Genomic DNA, 21,497 nt, shown 5'->3' on the forward strand with positions numbered 1-21,497 from the left:
AAAGTCTGCTACTGATATTTATTAATTTTGTAATTATATGCCCCGTACTGGGCCACTCCAGCACCCACCTTGGGGCCAGCCCCTCTCTTCGCTCTCCGCTCTCCCATTGGTCAAGACTGTCAGCGCTTCCACCAATCCGCTTGGCTCGAGACGGAGCAGCTGAAAGGACAGAGCCAATGGGCGCAGGCGTTGCGGTCTCCCGGATACGGTGTAAGCAGTGGAGACCGCCAACCCAGCAGCCCGGGGCCTCAGTGTAACCGTTGCCGACGCTGGCCTGGGTCCGGCGTTTGCTGCCCCCGGCCCGGCTGAGAGACCCACGGCCCATGGCGCAAGGCTGGGAGCGAGATGAAGCCCAAAACGTCGCCCTCGGCGCGTCCCTGTCTGTGAGGTGCGGCGTTCGCGGCCCCGCGACTTATTCGTCTAGTGGAAATTCTTCCCTCACAGCTGCATCCTTTCCCTATCCTCCGCTTCCTCCCATCCCTGTAGACCTGCTTTCACGCAAATTCGACCTCTTTTCCTTCAACCCCCAACGCCTTCCTGCAGACTTCCTTTCTCTGTGACTTCTCTCCATTCCCCTCGTCCCCTTATTCAATGACCACATTTCCAGCTCTTTCCACGCCCCCCCCCCCGCGTCCCTCACTATGCTGTGACCCCAACCCTCGCTGGCTTACCCAGTACTGCTCTCCTCCACTCTCCATTTCTGCCTCCTCTTTTTGGCTATTACCTTCAGTGATCCGTTTTGCTTTCATATATATTCCCCACTCCCCACCCCCATCCCAATGACAGCCCTCCTCCCATCCTAGTGGGCTTTGGTGATTTTCCCCGAAGTTAGGGCCATCAGTCCCTTCCTTCTATCTCCTATCCACCGACTCTGGATTTGTTTGCACTTATACTGGCCTTTGAAAAGCATAAAGCGCTGCCCAGGTGTAAGTTGGTATTGCTCTCCTTCCACATTCTGGAGTGTTGCCTGCACTATGTTCACACAGCATCCTCCACCAGTCCTGGCTGTACTCTCCATTCCCATGAAGTTTCTCTCCAAACCAGTGTCTTTCTCTTACCCTCTCCACCATCTTTAAGCATATCTTTACTATTTAAATAGAGGTAGACTCTCCCCATCTTCTCAGTCTCTCTCTCCTTGGTCTAGCTTACACTCACCAAACACTCCTTACTTAAAAATATGTGACTTTTGTGTTCTAATCTTTTCATTCATGTTGACTTATTCCTTTTACTTTCTGCATTTATCTCTACATTTGAGATCTAAAATATGGCTACACATGCTCCATCTTTGTAAAGAAGTAATTTCCCTACTGGGCTCACAACCATAAAGCAGGCAGTCCTATTCAAAGTTGTTTTTTTTAACGTTTATTTTAAAAATCAAAACTAATTTTAAAGGTAAGGACCAGGATGCACCCTGTTTTCAATTAGGACCAAGCTCTTTTCTCTCTCTGTTGTTTTTACTTTTTCTTTTCCAAGTATACAAGACCCCAGAAATCCTTCTGAGATTTTTTCAAGTTTGAACAGAGGTTGTGCTTCACTGGAAAAGCTCTCTGAAGAAGGTTCTTGAGACCTATGGAACTTTAGGTGGCATTTAAGTTTCTGTAGTGCCTGGACTCAACTGGTCTCACAGCAACCTTGTGTGTTTGGGCAGAAAGGGAGTGAAAAGAGAATAGATATGTTTCAGAATTTTTGATGATCTTTTGTTTACTTTGTTTAAAAAAGAAAGAAAGAAAAAGTATTTGAAATGTATTTTATTGATGTTGATGTATCTTTTCCCAAAGATGGGTGCAAGGATTCCCCAGGCAGAATGTTCATTTTGTCAACGACAGCACCATTTGCTACCCTTGTGGGAATTTCGTAATATTTATTAATATTGAAACCAAGAAAAAGACTGTACTCCGGTGTATGAATGGAATTGTGGGTGTCGTGGCAACTAACGTTCCTTATGAGGTTGTGGCTTTTTCTGACCGGCGGCTGAGACCCGTCATCTACATATACAACTTTCCTGGATTAACCAGAAGGACCAAATTAAAAGGTATCTTACAAGACGCTTCCTCTGCCATGACTGAAGGATTTTGTTTTAAGACGTGACCAGATCTAGCTCTTATAAATGAAATTTTTTTTTGAAGGATTGTTTTTTCAGTTTTGGTGGGTTTTTTATTTGTTTTGTGTTTTGGTAATACACATTTATAAGGAAGGAATCAGGCTGATCACTTAGAATTTAATTAAGTAGGCTAGAACCTTGCTACTTAATATGTGGTCTGCTTACAATTAGCATTGCGTTACCTAGGATGCTTATTATAAATGCAGAAACTCTGCTGTCATCCAGGACCTACTGAATTGTAATCTGCGTTTTAACCAGGTTCCTTAGGTGATTCATATGCACGTTAAACTTGAGAAGCGCTGGGCTAGAACACTCTATTAGAGCACTAAATGTTATTCGTAAAGCTTTTTCAGAACAGTATTTTCTTTCCTTATGATTTATGGAAAATCTAACTGAATGGATGTTGTATAACTTCTAAAGCTAAGTCTCTGAGCCTCAATTTCCTTATCCATGAAATGGGGATAATGGTATCTACTGTTAAGGCTGTGGTCATAATAAATGAAATTATGTGTAACATATGTAATTATATAATACATTTCATATATATATATATGGAATGTATATATATAATATATATATGTCATATATACAATGTCAATCAATGTTTCCTACCATTTAAGTTATTACTGACTCATTCATAGATACAGCTGACCCAGGCTGCGCTGTTGCACATATACTAGGGCCTCCATGTAACGATTCCCTCATTTAACATATCTTGGACAGAAAGCTTAGGAAGGCTTGAGGCTGGTCTCAGTTCTATAGCTTATGATCAAAGAAGTGTTTTGATCATGCCAAGGATATTCACTGTAATTTAACATTTTATTTGTGGGGAAATTTGTCTGTGTTCTTAACAGACTAAAACAGCATTTAAAACATAACCCATTCATACATTGGGAACCATCTACAGGCATATCTTGTTCTGTTGTGCTTTGCTTTATTATGCTTCATAGATACTGCATTTTTTACACATTGAAGGTTTGTGGCAACCCTGCATTGAGCAAGTCTATTGACACCATTTTTACAATAGTATTTGCTCACTTCTTGTCTCTGTGTCACATTTTGGTAATTATTGCAATTTCTCAAACTTTCCCCATTATTATTATATTTGTTATGTGATGAGTGATCTTTGATGTTACTATTGTATTTGTTTTGGGGTGCCACAAACTACACCCAAATAAGATGGCAAACTTAATCTCTAAATTTTGTATATGTTCTGACTGTTCCACCAAACAGCCATTTCCCTGTCTCTCTCCCTCTCCTCAGGCCTCCCTATTCCTTGAGACACAACAGTATTGAAATGAGGCCCATTAATAACTCTACAGTAGCCTCTAAGTGTTCAAGTGAAAGGAAGAGTCACACATATCTCACTTTAAATCAAAAGCTAGAAATAATTAAGCTTAGTGAAGAAGGCATGTCAAAAGCCCAGAAAGACCGGAAGCTAGGCCTCTTGCACCAAATTGTTAGCCAAGTGGTGAGTGCAAAGGAAAAGTTCTTGAAGGAAATTCAGAGTGCCACTCCAGTGAACACACAAATGATAAGAAAGCAAACCAGTCTCATTGCTGATATGGAGAAAGTTTTAGTGGTCTGGATAGAAGATCAAACAGCCACAATATTCCCTTAAGCCAAAACCTAATCCAGAGCAAGGCCCTAACTCGCTTTAAATCTGTGAAGGCTGAGAGAGGTGAGAAAGCTGCAGAAGAAAAGTTTGAAGCTACCAGAGGTTGGTTCATGAGGTTTGAGGAAAGAAGTCATCTCCATAACATAAAAGTGTAAGGTGAAGCAGCAAGTGCTGATGTAGAAGCTACAGCAAGTTATCTAGAAGATCTAGCTAAGATAATTAATAAAGGTGGCTACACTAAGCAACAGATTTTCAATGTAGATGAAACAGCCTTATATTGGAAGAAGATACCTTCTAGGACTTTTATAGCTAGAGAAGAGAAGTCAATGCCTAGTTTCAAAACTTCAAAAGACAGGCTGACTCTCTTGTTAGGGGCTAATGCAGCTTGTGACTTGAAGTTGAAGTCAATGCCCATTTACTATTCTGAAAATCCTAGGGCCTTTAAGAACTGTGGTAAATCTACTCTGCCTGTACTCTACAAATCCTGGATGACAGCATATCTGTTTACAACATGGCTTACTGAATATTTTAAGCTCACTATTGAGACCTACTGCTTAGAAAAGAAGATTCCTTTCAAAATATTACTGCTTATTGACAGTGCACCTGGTCACCCAAGAGCTCTGGTGGAGATGTACAATGAGATTAATGTTGTTTTCATGGTTTGCTAATGCAACATCCCTTCTGCACCCCATGGATCAAGGAGTAATTTCAACTTTCAAGTCTTATTATTAAAGAAATACATTGTGTAGGACTGCCATAGATACTGACTCTTCTGATGGATCTGGGCAAAGTAAATTGAAAACCTTCTGGAAAGGGTTTACCATTCTAGATGCCATTAAGAACATTTGTGATTCATTGAAAGAGGTTAAAATATCAATATTAACAGGAGTTTGGAAGAAGTTGATTCCAACCCTGATGGATGACTGAGGGGTTCAAGACTTTAGTGGAGGAAGTAATTGCAGGTATGGTGGAAATAGCAGGAGAACTAGAATGAGAAGTGGAGCCTGAAGATGTGACTGAATTGCTGCAATCTCATTGTAAAACGTGAAGAGATGAGGAGTTTCTTCTTATGGATGAGCAAAGAAAGTGGCTTCTTGAGTTGGAATCTATTCCTGGTGAAGATGCTATGAGGTTGTTGAAATGACAAGAAAAGGTTTAGAATATTACCTAAACTTAGTTGATAAAGCAGTGGCAGAGTTTGAGAAGACTGACTTTAATTTTGAAAGGAGTTCTACCCTGGATAAAGTGCTATTAAACAGCATTGTGTGCTACAAAGAAATCGTTCATGAAAGGAAGAATCAGTTGATGTGGCAAACTTCATTGTCTTCTTTTAATAAATAGCCACAGCCACCCCAGCCTTCAGCAATCACCACCCTCGTCAGGCAGCAGCCATCAACATGGAGGCAAGTCCCTCCACCAGCAAAAAGATTATGACTCACTTAAGGCTGAGGTGATGCTTAGCATCTTTTGGTAATACAATATTTTTAAATTAAGGAAATTATTTTTTTAGACATAATGATATTGCATACTTAATAGACTACAGTATAGTGTAAATATGACTTTTATATGCACTGGGAAACGAAAAAATTTGTTACTTTATTGCAATATTTGCTTTATTGGTTTGAAACCAAACCCATATCTCCAAAGTATGCCTGTACATGGACCGTAACTACCCTTCATCTTTAAAATTTCCACAGCTTTACAGAAATAGAGACACAGATGTAGAGAACAAACTTATGGATACCAAGGCGGGTGGGGTGGGATGAACTGGAGTTTGGGATTGACATGTATACACTACTATGTATAAAATAGATAACTAATGAGAACCTGCTGTATAGCACAGGGAGCTCAATGCTCTGTGGTGACCTAAATGGGAATGAAATCTAAAAAAGGGGACATATGTCTACATATAACTGATTCACTTAGCTGTACAGCAGAAACTAACACAACATTGTAAAGCAATTATACTCCAATAAAAATTTTTTTTAATTAAAAATAAAATTAAAAATAGTTTCCCCAGCTTTATTATTTGGCTGTAGCCCTGTACAAGCAATTGAAAGTTAATTCAAACCAATAGCCAACATTAATATTGAATAATGAAAATCTAAAGACATTTATAATAAAATTAGGAGTAAGTCATCAAGGATGCCTGTTGTTACCACTAATATTAAAACCAACATGGAGTTTCTAGCCAACGCAACCAAATATGAAACTGAAAAAGTATACCTATGGGAAAGGAGTTAATGCATAATAGTGTACTGGGACTAATAAAATAATGCTCAGTAAGATGCTGGTTTCCAAATAAATATCCATACAATTAGAAGATTTAAACACTTAGGAATACTCCAAAGAAGAAATGTGGCTGACCTTAATGAAGAAAACTACAAAAATCACTGATATAAAATATTTAAACATAGAGAGGCATATTCCTGCATGGAGAGTCCAGTTATTATAAAAATATTTCTGATATCTTCACAGAGTATAATTCATAGGTTTATCCTATGTTTTAGAGAGCCAGGAGTACTTAAATGAAATGAATATTCTTCCAGAACAAAAAGTAGAGAATGGGAATAATTTGAAAGAGCTTGATGCCAAGGCAGAGGGCCCTCTTAGCATTATGGTGCTATAGTCATGTAGAGTGTTGTATTGGTTCAGGGATCACTCCATCAATGGAAGAGTTGAAGGCTAGGGACAGACTCTAGAATGTATACAGCTAAGTATATGATGAAGATGCTCCCCTACACATATACACACAGTAGATGATATGGATTATTCAACAATGGTATTAAAACTATGAGAACAAAAGTATCAAGTTAGGTACTCATACTGTACATCAAAACATATATCAAACAAAAATAAGAGCTCATTATAAACAACAAACCCATTGAAAAGTAGAAAAAGCATGGTAGAAAACAAATAATTTGAGGATGGGAAAGAACTTTTCACATGAAGGATAAAATTTTAAATAGACATGTTTTTGATTACATACAAATTTAAATCTTATGAACATCAAAAATACATGAAAAATTAACAGGCAAATAATAAACTGAGGGAAATATTTGGAACAAGGATGACCAAACATTTTCAGAGCATTTATGAAACAATAAGAAAAAAAGACAGATATTCATTAGAACAATGGAACTTGCCCAAACCACAAGACTACCAACGACCAAAAACATAAAAACTCTTCCATCTCAATATTCATTCTAAAAAGTGTCTTTTAAACCAAGATGAAGTTATTCTGCTTATCAAGGTCACAATTTTTTTAAAGTTCATAATTGCTAGGCAGAGTGCAGTGAAATTGATAGCGTTCTTTTTTGTTGAAAGCGGGGGTAAAAATTGATACAAAGACATGAATGTAAAGACAGACATAGGAGAAGGCAAAGCTTGCATCTATGGAACCACACTGAAGAAGAGCAGATAAAGGAGGGGAAACCAGAGGCTCATATGCAAGCAGTCAGAAGCCGACATTTCCCTGTTTTAGCATCCTCATGATGCACATTTTAAACACGTTGCTAAGCTTTTAATATCACGTTTCATTTCTTCAACTGTAGGTACAAATGAGAATAGACCTTGTATAATTGTTCCAAGAACTGGAAGATACTAAGCTAAGGGCCAGATATGGCCTAAGAGTCAGAGATATGGAAGTATGCTAGAATTACTCAACTCCCCAGGGTTTTTCAAGTTGTTTGAATAATTTTTCTAATTACCATGTTTCATATATTTATGGAATATTTTATGGTTCTTGGGCCGTTTCAAGCCAAATGGGGACATACATGGTGCAGCATGCTCAGTTTTGCACTGAAGACTAGAGAGAGTGACCTTGTGGTCTTAATTCACTCTAAAATCTTTTAAGCATGTATCTGAACTTAGCTCATAGCTTTCCGTTAATAGTGTTAGAAATCAACCAAGACATCTCTTATTCCAGGAGCCAAATGCTTTTGAATTATGTAAAAATTGTTAGATAAGGGAAATTAAACTATAAGACTCTAGTTAATCTGAACATAATGATTAAATCCTTGTAATGGATTTTGTATTTTAGGCAATGTTCTTCTGGACTACACTTTACTTTCATTCAGTTACTGTGGCACCTACCTGGCTAGTTACTCCTCCCTCCCAGAATTTGAACTGGCCCTCTGGTAAGTTGCAGCCTCCTGCAGAATTCCTTTCATTGGCTCACATTTTAATCCTGTCCTTCTGGATTGTATCAAAGGACATATACATGAAAAATCCAGAACAAGGAAAAATGGAAGGAATAAAAGTCCTAATCATAAGGCTTAATATAGTCACTACTTTCAGGCAGAAAATTGGCAGGGCAAAAGCTAAAAGAGATTAATTACCGTCTCTCTCTTTTTGTTAACCTGTTATAATATTTCCTTTGTCAGGTACAGAACACATGGATAAGTACATAAAGTTTCATCTTTTCTTAAAACAAATTGTACCTTTGAATTATTTTCATATTTTCCACTAATGTTGAAATTAAGATGGTCTCTATATTAGAGCTCAGTTTGAGTAATTGTTTTTAGGGACATTAGAACAATTATATGTTCAGAGAATGGAACATTATATCCCATTTTCCAGCTGTAGAGGAAATACTTGTGAATAAGGCACATGCCTGGTCTTTTCTGGGTCAGTTCACGTGGTCACCTTCAAAGCTGCACTCACTCTTCCATCCATAATATAAACTGCTTCAGGGGGGAATTTATCTTATTAAGGGGAAGAACAGAATGTTCCACGAATGATTGAGGACACTCCTTACATACCAGCATTTCTCAGGAAAAAATGTAATAATCTAGATTCTGAGAACAGCATTTAGTTTATGCAGAGTTACTTTTTAAAAAAACAGCTTTACTGAGGTATGACTGGCGTATAATATACTGCTCATACACACACACACACACACACACACACACAACTTGATAACTTTTGACTTACCCATAAAATCATCACCATAATCAGGATAATGAATATATCTATCATCTCCGAAAGTTTCCCTTTGCTCTTCAGACCCTTCCTTACTGGCTCTTGCCACACATTCCTGTACACCATGGTTGCCCTGCCCCTTGCCCCCAGGGAACCACTGATGTGTTTACTCACACTCTGGATTACTTTGCTTTTTCTAGAATTGCACATACATTATATACTCTAATTTTTGGTCTGGCTTTTTCCATGCAGCACAGTTATTTTGAAATTCTCTCATGTACTGTGTGTTTCAATAGTTCATTCCTTTCTATTCCGTGGTATGGATGTACCACAGTTTGTTTACCCACTCACCTGTTGATGGTTGTATTTGTTTGCTAGGGATGCCATTAACAAAGTACCACCAACTGAGTGGCTCAAACATAGAAGTTTATTGTCTCACAGTTCCGGAGGCCAGAAGTCTGAGATCAAGGTGTCAGCAGGGTTGGCTCCTGCTGAGGACTGTGAGGGACAATCTGTTCCGGATTGTGAATAACTGTCTTCGTGTTCACATGGTGTTCTCCTTGTATGTGTATCTGTCTCTTCATTTCCCCTTTTTGTAAGGATACTAGTCATATTGGAGTAGGGCCACCCTAAGTGGCTTCATTTAATTCAGTAAAGACCCTCCTTCCAAATAAGGTCACATTCTGGGATACTGAGGATGAGGACATCAACCCTTGAATTGTGGGGGACACAATTCAACCATAGCAATACTTAAAGGATGAGTAGGAATCAGCTTTGTGAAGAGGAAAAGGAAGAGGATTCTAAGCAGAGGAAAGGCATGTGCAAAGTCCATGAGGCCAGAAACTATGGCGAGTTTGCAGATTTAATTAAGAGATCATAATGATGAGAACAAGAGATCAGCCACGAGAGGCAAGCTCAGAGGGACAGTCTGAGGTCAGCTCATGAGCAGCCTTGTAAATATGTGACCATGTAGTTCACCATCCAAATCAGGACACATGTGAGAGTGAAAGGGGTATGTTACCAATAATTAACACAGAAGGATACTCACCCTATGTATAAGTCATGCTAGTAGGCACATCCTTTATCCTAGAGATATTAGGAGACTATTAAGGATTTTAACCAGGGATGTGACATGATTAGATCTGCATGTAAGGACACTCCTTGTAGTCACATCATGGAAGGATATTGGAGGGAAGTAAGCCGTGAACATCAATTAGGAGGCTGTGGTGGTCCAGATGAGAGATGGTTGTGGCACGGACTGGAGTGGTGAGTATAGGAACAGAGAAATGTGGAGATGTTTAGGAGGCAGCACCATGAGGCTTGGTGACCGACTGAATGTTGGGCGTGGTGCTGAGGGAGGGGGACAGCTGAGGGTTTTACCCAGAGTTGTGACTTGGGAAGCTTGAGGATGTTACGGTGCTTGTTGTGGTGCCGAAAGATACAGAGAGCATGGGTGGAGGGAGGTTGGACGAGGCAATGGGGAAGATGAGTTGGGACAGCTGGGTGTGCCTGAGATGAAGAAATGGGGATGTCTAGTTGGCAGTTGATATATCAGTTAGGATTTAGGTTCAGTTGCTGTCACAGAAACCCAAATCACCCTAAAGAGGTGGCTTAAACAAGACTGAGAGGTTTCTTTCCCTCCCATGCAGCAGTCCAGGTATGAGCAGCCCATGGCTGGTCTCGTGGCTCCCCAGTGTCTGGGACCTGTCCACCCTATTTTGTTGTTCTCCTACTCCTAGCGTGTTGCCCTCACCTCTAGTCTGAAGTGGGGCACCAGCCATGTATTCTGGGGAGCCATGTGGAAAGGAAAAGCATAAGGGGAAGGGCACAAACATTTGTTGGGATGCCTAGCCTGGGAGCTGCACACACCACTGCCACTTAGATCCCACTGGCCAGCTTAGTCACACGTCAAATCAAGCTACAAGGGAAGTTGGGAAATATGGTCCTCACTGTGGGTGATGTGTGCCTGGCTAAAAGCCAGGGGTTCTGTTACTCAGAGGAGGAAATGGAGAACAGATGTTGAGAGACACAATTTGTCACTGTCCTAGATAGCCAGACCCAGAGCCCAGGAGAGAGGGCTGGAGATAAACATTTGGGTGTTGTTAAATGAGATTCGTAATCAAAGTGCGAAAAGTGGATTAGAGCACCTACAGAGGAACCTCGAGACAGAACCTAGAGGAAGACCAATAAAAGACACTGAAAGAGGCAGAGGGATCTCCCAGGACACTCAGAAGGAGCAGTCATGGAGCAAGGAGGGACAGAGGCATGGAGGTTCCCGAATATGCCTCAGCCTGGATTCCAGAGAAAGCAGAGCCTGAGGCAGAAGCTCACCAGCGACTTCTGCAGGAGGGAGTAAAGTTCCAGGTGGGAGGCAAGCTGGAAAAGGGGGCAGGGAAGGGGCAGGAGCCAATGTGAATGCGCATTGCTTTACTGGGCACCACTTGGCTGCTCTGTCCCACAGGTGGTCTTCTGAGAGGCTGTAATGGACTCCTGTGAACATGGACAGTCCCTGGGCTATGACACAGGGGGCTGGGGAAGGGAGAGGAAGATATGGGAACTTACCCACCTACTCCCGTTACCCTATCGATCAAAGTTTCCCTGCCCAGGATATTAACTCTGCCACGCTTTCAGATTTATTGCAACTTGGGATGGCCCTGTGCGTGTGGAGCGGGCATGAGGTGTGCCCGTGAAGTTAGTTGAAGCCTACACTGCTGGACAGCCACCGAGTCAGCTAGGCAGAACAGGTGGTTCAGGTCCCAGAAACAGTGTGAGGCCGACAGGTATGGGGTGTCCCATAAGAGCTGTGTGACAGAGAGTCCAAGAGTCATCCCAGAAGGTAGTTGTGGTGAGCGGAGTCCAATCCTGCAGAAGTGAAGTTCGACAAGGACCGAGAAGTGCCTGCTGGGTTTGAGATGAAGGTGGATGTCAGTGGATCTTGGAGACACACAGCTTTGTCGATGGAATGGTGGTGACGGGATGCAGATTTCCTGGAATGAGGAGAGAGTGGGCGTGAGAAAGAGGAGGCGGTGAGTTTAGAACAACTCGCTCGGGAAGTCTGGCTCGAAGGGCAGGAGAGAGACGTGGAAGGGTGAGACTGAGGGAGGGCTTTTTTTTTTTTTTTTTTTTTTAAGATAGTACAGATGAGCGCTTAATTAAAGTGCTGACAGGGAGGAGTCAGGAGAGAGGGAGAGTCTGAAGATGCAGAAGAGAAGGAACAATGGATAAACTAACGTTCCTAAGAAGTCAGGACCTGTAGGGTCCAGAGCACAGGTGGTGAAATTGGCCTTAGGCAGGAGGAAGGCTATGCCTTCATTGTAACAGAAGAGGAGAGGGAAAGAATGATACAGATCCTGGCAGGTCACTACACTCGCTAGCAGAAATTTGGAGGAATTCTCAGCTGATGGCCTCTGTTTTCTTTGTGGAAATCAAAGCGATTTACTGAGAGTAAGAAGGAGGTGGAGGAGTTTGAGGCTCCAGGAAAATGGAGAGTATCAGAAAACCACACTTTAGAGAACAGGAGAGAAAACCAACCAGAGAAACATAGCAGGACTGGAGGTGGTATAGTGGGTCCCCGGGGTGGTAACCACGAATTTATAATGTCACTGACACACACAGTCCTGTGATCGTTCTTCTTTTCTCTCAACTGCCCAGGCTTTCAGTCGTATCCATCCAGGGTTGATGGGTTTTCCCAGGCATCTGAGGCAGAAAGTCAAAAAGTCCAGGGAACCAGTGGTACCAGCAAGAGAATGGTTGATATTGATGGATGGGACCTTTGTGACGGGGACGGAAAGAGGTGGAAGCAGGAGGGAGCTGATAGACAAGGCGAGCTCCACGCCTATTAGTTCCAATTCGCAAACCACAGCCCTGAATGGAGTTCTGGCTCCATTCAGGAGCCAGACAGCTCACATTAATTTTTTTTCTGTATGTGTCATCTAGCAAAGGAACTTGCTCATGATAGGCATTCAAGATATTCCCTCAAATAGGTAAATGATTTAGTCTGTTTTAAGGTACTAGTACTGTGACTTTAAAAGCTCAGTAAATGATCTACTGGCATCAGTGTGTACAGCACGTCTCGATCTATGAGGGGTACTCATGTGTACTAAGAGATTTAGGTACCTACACTTACTTTTCAGCAAATGCGATGATATATTCCATTTTCTAGATTTGAACGGGTCAAATCCAAATTTGATAAGGAGATAAAGCAGCCTTAGTAGCATATTGAAGAGTGATATTTTAAAATAGTTATTTTGCTTTCCTAGGAGGGCACACTATAATGATAAGCATAATTATTTATACATTTGATATTAAGATCATAGCTTAATAAATTATATCATAAATTCTGAATTTATGTAAATTGTTTTCAAATAATTAGATAGATGTTCTCAAGATACGAAGTTCAAAGGAATTATTTTTCACCAAACTCAATTTTCCTCTCAGGAACTGGGAGTCGGGTGTCATTTTGTGCAAGAAATCACAACCCGGTATAGATGTGAGCCAGATGACTTTTAACCCCATGAACTGGCACCAGCTGTGCTTGTCAAGTCCAAGTGCAGTGACTGTGTGGACAATCGAAAGAAGTAACCAGGAGCATTATCTCAAAGCACAGTAAGAGACTTCATTACAACACAACAAAGTGGGGATTTTTGTTTGCGTTCATGTAACGTGATTGGATCAGTTTGGTGAATTAAGTGGCTTTATACGTGCATCCTTTTTTGTTTGTTTGTTTTTTAAATACTTTAAAATTAAGTTTTATTGGAGTATAGTTGATTTACAATGTTGCATTAGTTTCTGCTGTACAGCAAAGTGAATCAGTTATACATATACATATGTCCGCTCTTTTTTAGATTCGATTCCCATATAGGTTATTACAGAGTATTGAGTAGAGTTCCCTGAGCTATACAGAAGGTTCTTCTTTTTCCCTTCCTTATTTACTTATTTATTTATTTAAAGCAGGTTCTTATTAGTTATCTATTTTATACATATTAGTGTATATATGTCAATCCCAATCTCCCAATTCATCCCACCACCATCACCCCAACCCCCCTGCTTTCCCCCTTTGGTGTCCATACGTTTGTTCTCTGCATCTGTGTCTTTATTTCTGCCTTGCAAATGGGTTCATCTGTATATACGTGCATCTTAACTTAAAACGTTCTTTCTACATATATCAGTATAATTTCCTTGGAGTGGTTGTTTGCATTTCGAAAGGATTCTCTGTGCTTTGATTTCCCACTGAGTTTCTTTTAAATATCAAGCTTTTCCCACATGGCTTAATTTTCCAAAATTGTATTTGCTCTTACTATTTCAAAACATGCCTATTGTGTGTGTGTGTGTGTATATATATATATATATATATATATTATATATATATATATATATATATATATATTTTTTAAAGGTCATGTTATCACTTTTTGCTCCTATTACTTTGATACCCAATTGAAATCTCAAAACTAAGAAATTTTTAGATATGGGAAGTGTGTAGATTATACCTTCAGCCACATTATCTGTAAACAAAAGGGTAGTTGCATGTAGTGAAGTCATGGAATTGCCTGTTTAAATAGAACTGGGTCAAAGAGAAGTTCTATGATCAATGTCCTGGTGATAGCTGATAATAATGGTAACTTTGTTGAAAAGAATTCAAAGACTCAAGGTGCCCCTGAGCTGACCATTCTCATCATACTCCCCAAAGTCAAAGACTAAGGAAACGTTGGACATACACATCCTTGAAATTGCAGTTTTTGAAAAACTGCCTTCTTAAAGAGAAATGTAAAGCTAGTAAATGAAGTTTTCGAATGGAAAACCCTAAGAGAGGCACTTCGTTCTCCTCAGTATTCTTTATGTCTCAATTTCATCTTTACAAGAACCCATTGAATAGCCAAATCTGTCTGAAGGCAGAGTTGACAACATTGTCCCTTTTTATAAAGTGGGTAATGTCTCTATCAGATCCTTGCCACGGCAGGCACGGCAGGCAAGTAATTTATCACATCTTTCTCTCCTTTTGCTTCCCTTGAATATGCTTCTTTAGTTCTGAATGTTGAGTTGTGATTTCTCTATAGGCAAATAAAGTGGGAGGCAAAGTGAGTGGATTGTCCTGGATCAGGAAACAAGCAGGATTTGAAAATACTTAGTTAAGTCTTGCATTTGAGTAGTGAGTACTGTTTTTGTGTGATCATTTTTCAAAATTATTTATCATTCATAAAACATAACCAAAAACATTTTGAGTTTAACACATAAAGCCATGAATTCTCTAAACTCACTTTATAGCCATGTTGTGGTTTAAAAGTAAATATTTGGCAAATCTGAAAATAAATTCTTGATACTAGAGGTTGTAAAGGTAGCTGAATACAACCTACATTTATGGGTTTTTTGGTCCATGTGTGTTGCCAATATTTAAAATTTGAGAAATTTCTCGTAAATATACAGATTATGATTTTCTCTTGAAATTTTGGAACCAAAGTTCTCACAAGTCAGCAAACCCTCTTGGTTGGAACTGAGTGGTGCCGGCCAGCTTTAGGGGGGGGTGTATAGAGAACAAAACTCAGATTTTCTTTTTCTATGTAAGGAAGAGCCTAGTTCTTCCCTACTGTGTTTTTCTTCCCCATGAGTCTTCTTTACTATTCACAGTGAACACTTCAATTCTGACATTTGTGGAGGAGGTTTTTCCCGGCACCAAGCAACTCTCCTTGATACCAGCTGGGTGTCTTACCATTCAACTCAGTTCTGACGCTATCTACCCAGAGACAGAATCAGATTCCACAGGCTAAGGGTTCAGTCCTACAAGACTGTCCTCCCCTTTCCACTTCAGATGCTAGCTGCAGCCCAGGTTGTTACCTGTACTTCTGACTAATTGGCTATAGTGAGAGGTTTCAATGACCCCCTCCTTGGGTTCCATTAATTTGCAAGAGCAGCTCACAGAACTCAGGGCAACACTTACTTACATTTACTAGTTTATTAAAGGATATGATAAAGGAGACAAATGAGCAGCTAAATGATGAGACACATAGGGCGAGGTCTTGGAGGGTCTTGAATGAAGGGATTTCTGTCCCATGGAGTTGGGCTGCGTCACCCTCCCAAGTGTATGTGTTCACCAACCCGGAAGCTCTCCAGACTCCCCACCATTGTGATTTTATGGAGGCTTCCTCGTGTCACATGATCAATTATTTGCGGCATTTCCAGCTCCTCTGCTGTCTCTGGAGGATGGGAGTTGAGGCTGAAACTTCCAAGCTTCTAGTCACGGCTTTGTCTTTCTGGTGACCAGCACCCATTCCGGAGCCACCCAGGAGCCCACCTAGAATAGCCTCAGTAGCACAGAAGATGCTCCCGATGCTCTTATCACTTGGGACTTACAAGGGTTTCAGGAACTCTGTGCCAGGAAACTAGGAAGAGACCTATATGCATATTTTCCACTGTCTCACAGGAGGGAAAACACTTTCCCATCTGCCACAGTCCTACCTGGCCACACATCACCTGCCTAACCCTTGGCAGTGTTCAAATTTACAATTCCTGCTTTACATATTAACTTTAAAATTTTTTGAAAAATCCCTATATACTTAATTTATGACTGTGTATTACTTGTACTTTTATGATATATATATATTTTTTATCTTTATTTTTTTTGTGGTATGCGGGCCTCCCACTGCCGTGGCCTCTCCCGTTGCGGAGCACAGGCTCCGGACGCGCAGGCTCAGTGGCCATGGCTCACGGGCCCAGCTGCTCCACGGCACATGGGATCTTCCCGGACCGGGGCACGAACCCGTGTACCCTGCATCGGCAGGCGGACTCTCAACCACTGCGCCACCAGGGAAGCCCTATGATATATATATTTAAATCTAGTATTTGGTTTCATCTGGTTTTTGCTAGGTTTTTTTAATGAGTTGTAACACCTCCCATTTTGCTTACCACTGATATGCAGCAGTTCCATCAATGACTTGTTTCTGTTAATCTGATTATTCTGATGTCTCTTTTATCCACAGGTCAGTAAAGCTGCCTATGGAAGATGGGTCATTTTGTAATGAAACAGATGTAGTTTTTCCCCAATCATTGCCCAAAGATCCTATCTATGGACCTGTGCTCCCCGTGTCAGCCATTGCCGGACTAGTGGGTGAAGAGGCAGAAACTTTCAGGGTAATGACCTGGCCCCGCTCCGTGTTTGCCTATTTGCATTTATGACCATCCCGTGAGACATGCAGGATAGAGAGGCTCTTCCTGGTTTTTATTTCAGACTAGCCCTGGAGGCCACGAGAGATGAAGGCTCTGGAGTTTTGAGGTTGGGTGACTAGGAAGAGGATGGTCTTGCTAACTGAAACAGGGGACCCAGATGTGATTTCAGTTTTGGACATACTGACTTTGCAGTGCTGGGCAGCATCCAGGTGGAGATGCCAGGTGGAAGCTGGCAACTTGGACCTAGTGTCAGGGAGGAGAAGGCAGGGCTGGAGACACAGTGTGTGGTCAGAGTCATTCCCCCAGAGAGGATAGTGGGAGCGTGGCGGGGGGCAGGGGATAGGGGGTGAGGAAAAGGAGAGAGAGGGTGTCAGGGAGGAGAGCCGGAGAGGAAGGAGTCAGCCAAGAGACAGGAGGAAGAAGAGGAGCCTGAGGAGGAACAGTCACAGAAGCAGGAGCAAATCCAGGAGAAAATGAGGCCATGGAGAACGGTGGAAGAAAGCTTCATAAGGGAGTTTGCCAACAGTTACTCAGTTTTTTTCATTCAACAGATACTTATCAAGCTCCTTGTAGGTAGCAGGCACTGTTTCAGGCAACAGGGTCGTATGGCGACCAACCAGGCTTAACCCTACTTCTCGGAGCTTACGTTCTACCAGAGAGACAAACAACCAGGCAGCACCACCAACGCCAGAAGTAAAGAGATACAGCAAATCGTTGCGAAATGTGACAGTTATTACAACAGGATAAATGAGAGGTGGGCGTGGAGGTGAGGGAGAGATTAACATGCTGCTCAAGGAAGGCCTCTGGGGAGGTGACTGAAGGACAAGGAGGCGCTCCTCCTACTATAAGCAGGGTAAAGGGTGTTCAGGCAGAGGGAACTGTGCCTGCAAGGGCCCTGGGGGAAGAAAAGAACTCAGTATGTTTGAAGAGCTGAGAAAAGAGCCCTGTGGCTGGAGCAGAGTAGGTGAGGGGGAATGAGGTGCAGTGATGGTCAAGAGCGAGGCAGGGAGCAGAGAGTGACACATGCAGGGCCTTTGGGATGAAGGTAAGCAGCTGGATTCTGCTGAGCCTCTGGAACCTGCGTTATGTGAATGCTTGTGTGAAAGCTCCAAGCCCAGGAGGACCGAAGTAGAGTTTCCCCAATGTTTCTGAACACTGCAGAGAATTAAGCTATAGATGTTTAAAATAGTTGCATGTGATAATTAGTTTATCAAAAAATATCTGGCCAGCAAGGGAAAAGGTTGTATGCTCTTAGTATTTCCTCTAAAGGATGACAATTACTCACTTTTTTTAAATTACAGAAAATAATTCCTTTTAATAGTACTGGTCTTAACGCTTGGAAATGCAACCACGCTCAGCCACAGTGGGGCAGCAAAGTAAAACCAAACACATCAGCCATCAAGGTTTACAACTTGAAACAATGTTTCTATGCTTAGTTTTTGATGCCAAAGAACCCACATTTTCAACCATCTCAGATTTGTGTGTGTGTGTGTGTGTGTATGTGTGTGTATGTGCAACAGATTTCTGTGGGAGCCCCCATCGTTCACCCTTTGTGCCAACTTGATGGTTCCTACATAAAACATTTAAAATTCAAGCAATTGTTCTTGTTATTTGAAAAATGATATGAAATGCTACCTTTAAATAATTATATGTGGAGTTACCATTTTTTAAAATGCTCATAATAAACAGACATCTTTATTTCCTAGGACTTTTGTAACTCAGTGCATTTTAACCTTTTTCTGAAACAGAAATTTAATATTAAAGTATGACATCTCTAAATCATACAGGGAATATTATTAAGGCCATTTACTTTACATTTAAATTAGAAATCAACTTTCCCAGTATTTACTTCTTTCATCTTATAGACAAATAAGGTGAGAAAAATTGCTAAAACATTGAGTAATGTCTATACAATGAGTGAAAGCATAACTAAACTTAGATCTCAAATGTCTTGATTCTATTTCTTCCTGTGAATGAAATTTCTTGTGACCCAGTACCAATGGCAAAGAAACCAATAATGACTTGACCTATTTAAGGGTCTTAAAAATTGACAAATGTGGATTTTTATAAAATTACAAATGTTAAATACTCCCCTTATTTCTCTTATAGCTAACACTAGAAAGACACATTAAATAGGACTTTAAATAGGCCCGCATCACGTTACACAACTTATTTGGGGCGTTAGAAATGGTATCCAGTAGTAGCATGGGGGAAATCAAAGGCAGGTGTTATCTGGGCAGAAATTGGATCCAAGATAGTGAATTTAATCTCAAGGGTCCAGTTTTCTTTTTCCATCTACTTTTTTTTTTTTAAGCAGAAGTTGCTAAATAGAAATTCCTTTTAAAACTCAAGTATTCTGACACATATTCAGATGCTTACAATTTCTAAAGCAATATTAAGTTGGGCTTGAGTTTTTTATATTTGGTCCTCAAGTGATCAAAATGTTTGATTTCAGAGGACTAAACAAGGAGGTGGTGTTACCAACAAATAGTTTTAAACACTATTGGCACCTTTTCTTTTAAAATTCTCAATTTCCAGCATTGAAAATTATTGTTTCTGCTTGCACCACATAATATTACATTCATTTTTAAATGGCCCAGAACATATTTACTGATGAAAGAAGGTAATAAGAAAACAAGCCCAGGTTTATCTTAAAGTAAGAAAAGCCACACACAATACTAGTTTAATATACCAAGGCAAAAAAATTCCAAGTTTTAATTCTCACCTTCTATGGCATACATACAGATTCACTGGTATTGTGAGAACCAGATATGTGTGGTTTTTTAAAGATTTTTGAGCCCATTGCCGTAAGAGGTAAGAGTCTGTCTTTTTGTGATTTATAGTCTAAGGTCATCAAGACAACCCAGGCAACTTTTAAATAATGATGATTAAATAATGGTAGTCAGTGAGTAACTCTTTTCCCTCTGAGTCAAATCTCAGTTTAGACACCACAAAATGTCATTAATCAGCAACAGTTTAATCCTTTTGAGTGGTTATGTCCCCTTTCTTTTCCTGCCCACTGGGTGGCGAAATTGTTACTCAAGTATTTATTTTCTAACAATCCAAGGCTATGAGGGCATGAAATAGGCCAATCATACAATTAAAGACAATGTATCCCTTAAAAAAATTATCATGTGGAGTGCTTCTATGTATGATTTCTGCCTTAGTCATATTTCCAGGTCCATCCCAAATGATAATTCTCTCTCTGTCCACTTCCTTCACTCTACCAAGAAGAGCAAATTGCTTTCTCATAGATTCTCTTGTAATAGTTAAACACTCTTCTACGATAGCCTACTATGTTTTCTGATTCTGATGTTCGTTGATACTACTTCTTCCCTCGATAGGTGATTATCCTATTGAGAAGAGGGTTCTCTTAGCAGTTGGCACAATACCTGCTATATAATCAACACCCAATAAATGTTTGTGGAAATACCAATTATGCAACCAATTTATATCAGTTGGGAATCCAGCAGAATAATTACTTTGGCAGTGCTACACCTGCTTTACCTTGAATCTGTAAACCTTTCCTAAATTAAAGAGCAGTATATATTATTCAGATAACTGAGTATTTATTACAACTTGGTGGCTTGCATTATCGAAGAGTTTTGAATGAAAAAATGGCTGTTTATATAGGTTTACAGTGTTCCCCAACTATGAAACCTATTCCACCTTCCCCTGCTTTATTTTTCTCCCACAGCACTTTCAAAACATAACATTCCATATATTTAACTTCTTAACTTATTTTTACTCTGTTTTCCCTCACCAGGATGTAAGCCCCATGAGGGCAGGTTTGTGTGTGTGTTTGTGTGTGGGTGTGTATTTTGTTCACTGCTACATCCCTGTAATTAGAACAGTACCTGTTATGTAGCATAAGTATTTGTTAGATGAATGAATAAAGGAATGAAATACATACGGAGCTCTCAAGGAATTTAAGAATTCTGTTAATTTGGCCATTAGCTTATTAAAAATGTTTTCTGTCCCAAATGAGGATATACCACTTTTATAATTAGAAACAAATAAAAATATTATTAAAAAATGTTTTCTGTTCCTATGGCTGTAAGGATGCCTAAAGAAAACAAAGACGTTATGTTGTAGCTAATGCAATTCTAAATAATAGTATAGCATTAAAAAAAGACTAATATAGTCTTAAATGTTATATTGCAAACAAATACATCTGTAAATAGATAAATAAATAAAAGTAAGGTAGTATGTTTGACTTGTTTAAATAGAAAGGAAAGAATGCCATGTTATGTTATGCCATGTTATGGTACCGTGAATTCAGGATCTTAATCAGTGCTGTGGAGGGCACATGCCCAGAATAGCTGCCATGGCTATTTTGACCTCTGGGAAGGAAAGCAGGTGGTCCAGGGCTTACAAGGATGACTGCTCTGTGTGGACAGAAAGGGGGAGTGACCTCTCCCCTGCTGGACACAGTGTTTAAGGCTGCAGGGGACATAACACTGAGATATTATCATCTAAGGCACAGATCAGCAAACTGTCACCTGCTTTTACATGGCTTCAAGCTAAGACTGTTTTTTACTTTTTTTTTTTAGTGATCTTGGGGTCTTCTTTATTTATTTTTATTTTATTTATTTTTGGCTCTGTTGGGTCTTTGTTTCTGTGCGAGGGCCCTCTCTAGTTGTGGCAAGCGGAGGCCACTCTTCATTGCGGCGCGCGGGCCTCTCACTATCGCGG

At 40.4% G+C, this 21,497-nt stretch overlaps 1 protein-coding gene across 4 annotated transcripts in view; it reads left to right on the forward strand.

Moving 5' to 3' along the window:
* Positions 1 to 221: 221 nt before the first annotated feature.
* Positions 222 to 21,497, forward strand: part of CFAP43 (cilia and flagella associated protein 43) — a 111,065-nt gene continuing 89,789 nt past the window's right edge. For 3 of the 4 annotated variants that reach the window (XM_060099904.1, XM_060099912.1, XM_060099929.1), the window contains exons 1-5: positions 222 to 388; positions 1,779 to 2,032; positions 7,762 to 7,858; positions 13,080 to 13,247; positions 16,616 to 16,766. In XM_060099904.1, the coding sequence (XP_059955887.1) occupies positions 324 to 388; positions 1,779 to 2,032; positions 7,762 to 7,858; positions 13,080 to 13,247; positions 16,616 to 16,766 (735 nt within the window). In that variant the 5' untranslated portion in view covers positions 222 to 323. The remainder of the gene's footprint in view (positions 389 to 1,778; positions 2,033 to 7,761; positions 7,859 to 13,079; positions 13,248 to 16,615; positions 16,767 to 21,497) is intronic. The other variant, XM_060099921.1, reaches the window with a different exon arrangement.

Source organism: Mesoplodon densirostris, chromosome 1, assembly GCF_025265405.1.
Source record: "Mesoplodon densirostris isolate mMesDen1 chromosome 1, mMesDen1 primary haplotype, whole genome shotgun sequence".
NCBI lineage: Eukaryota > Metazoa > Chordata > Mammalia > Artiodactyla > Ziphiidae > Mesoplodon > Mesoplodon densirostris.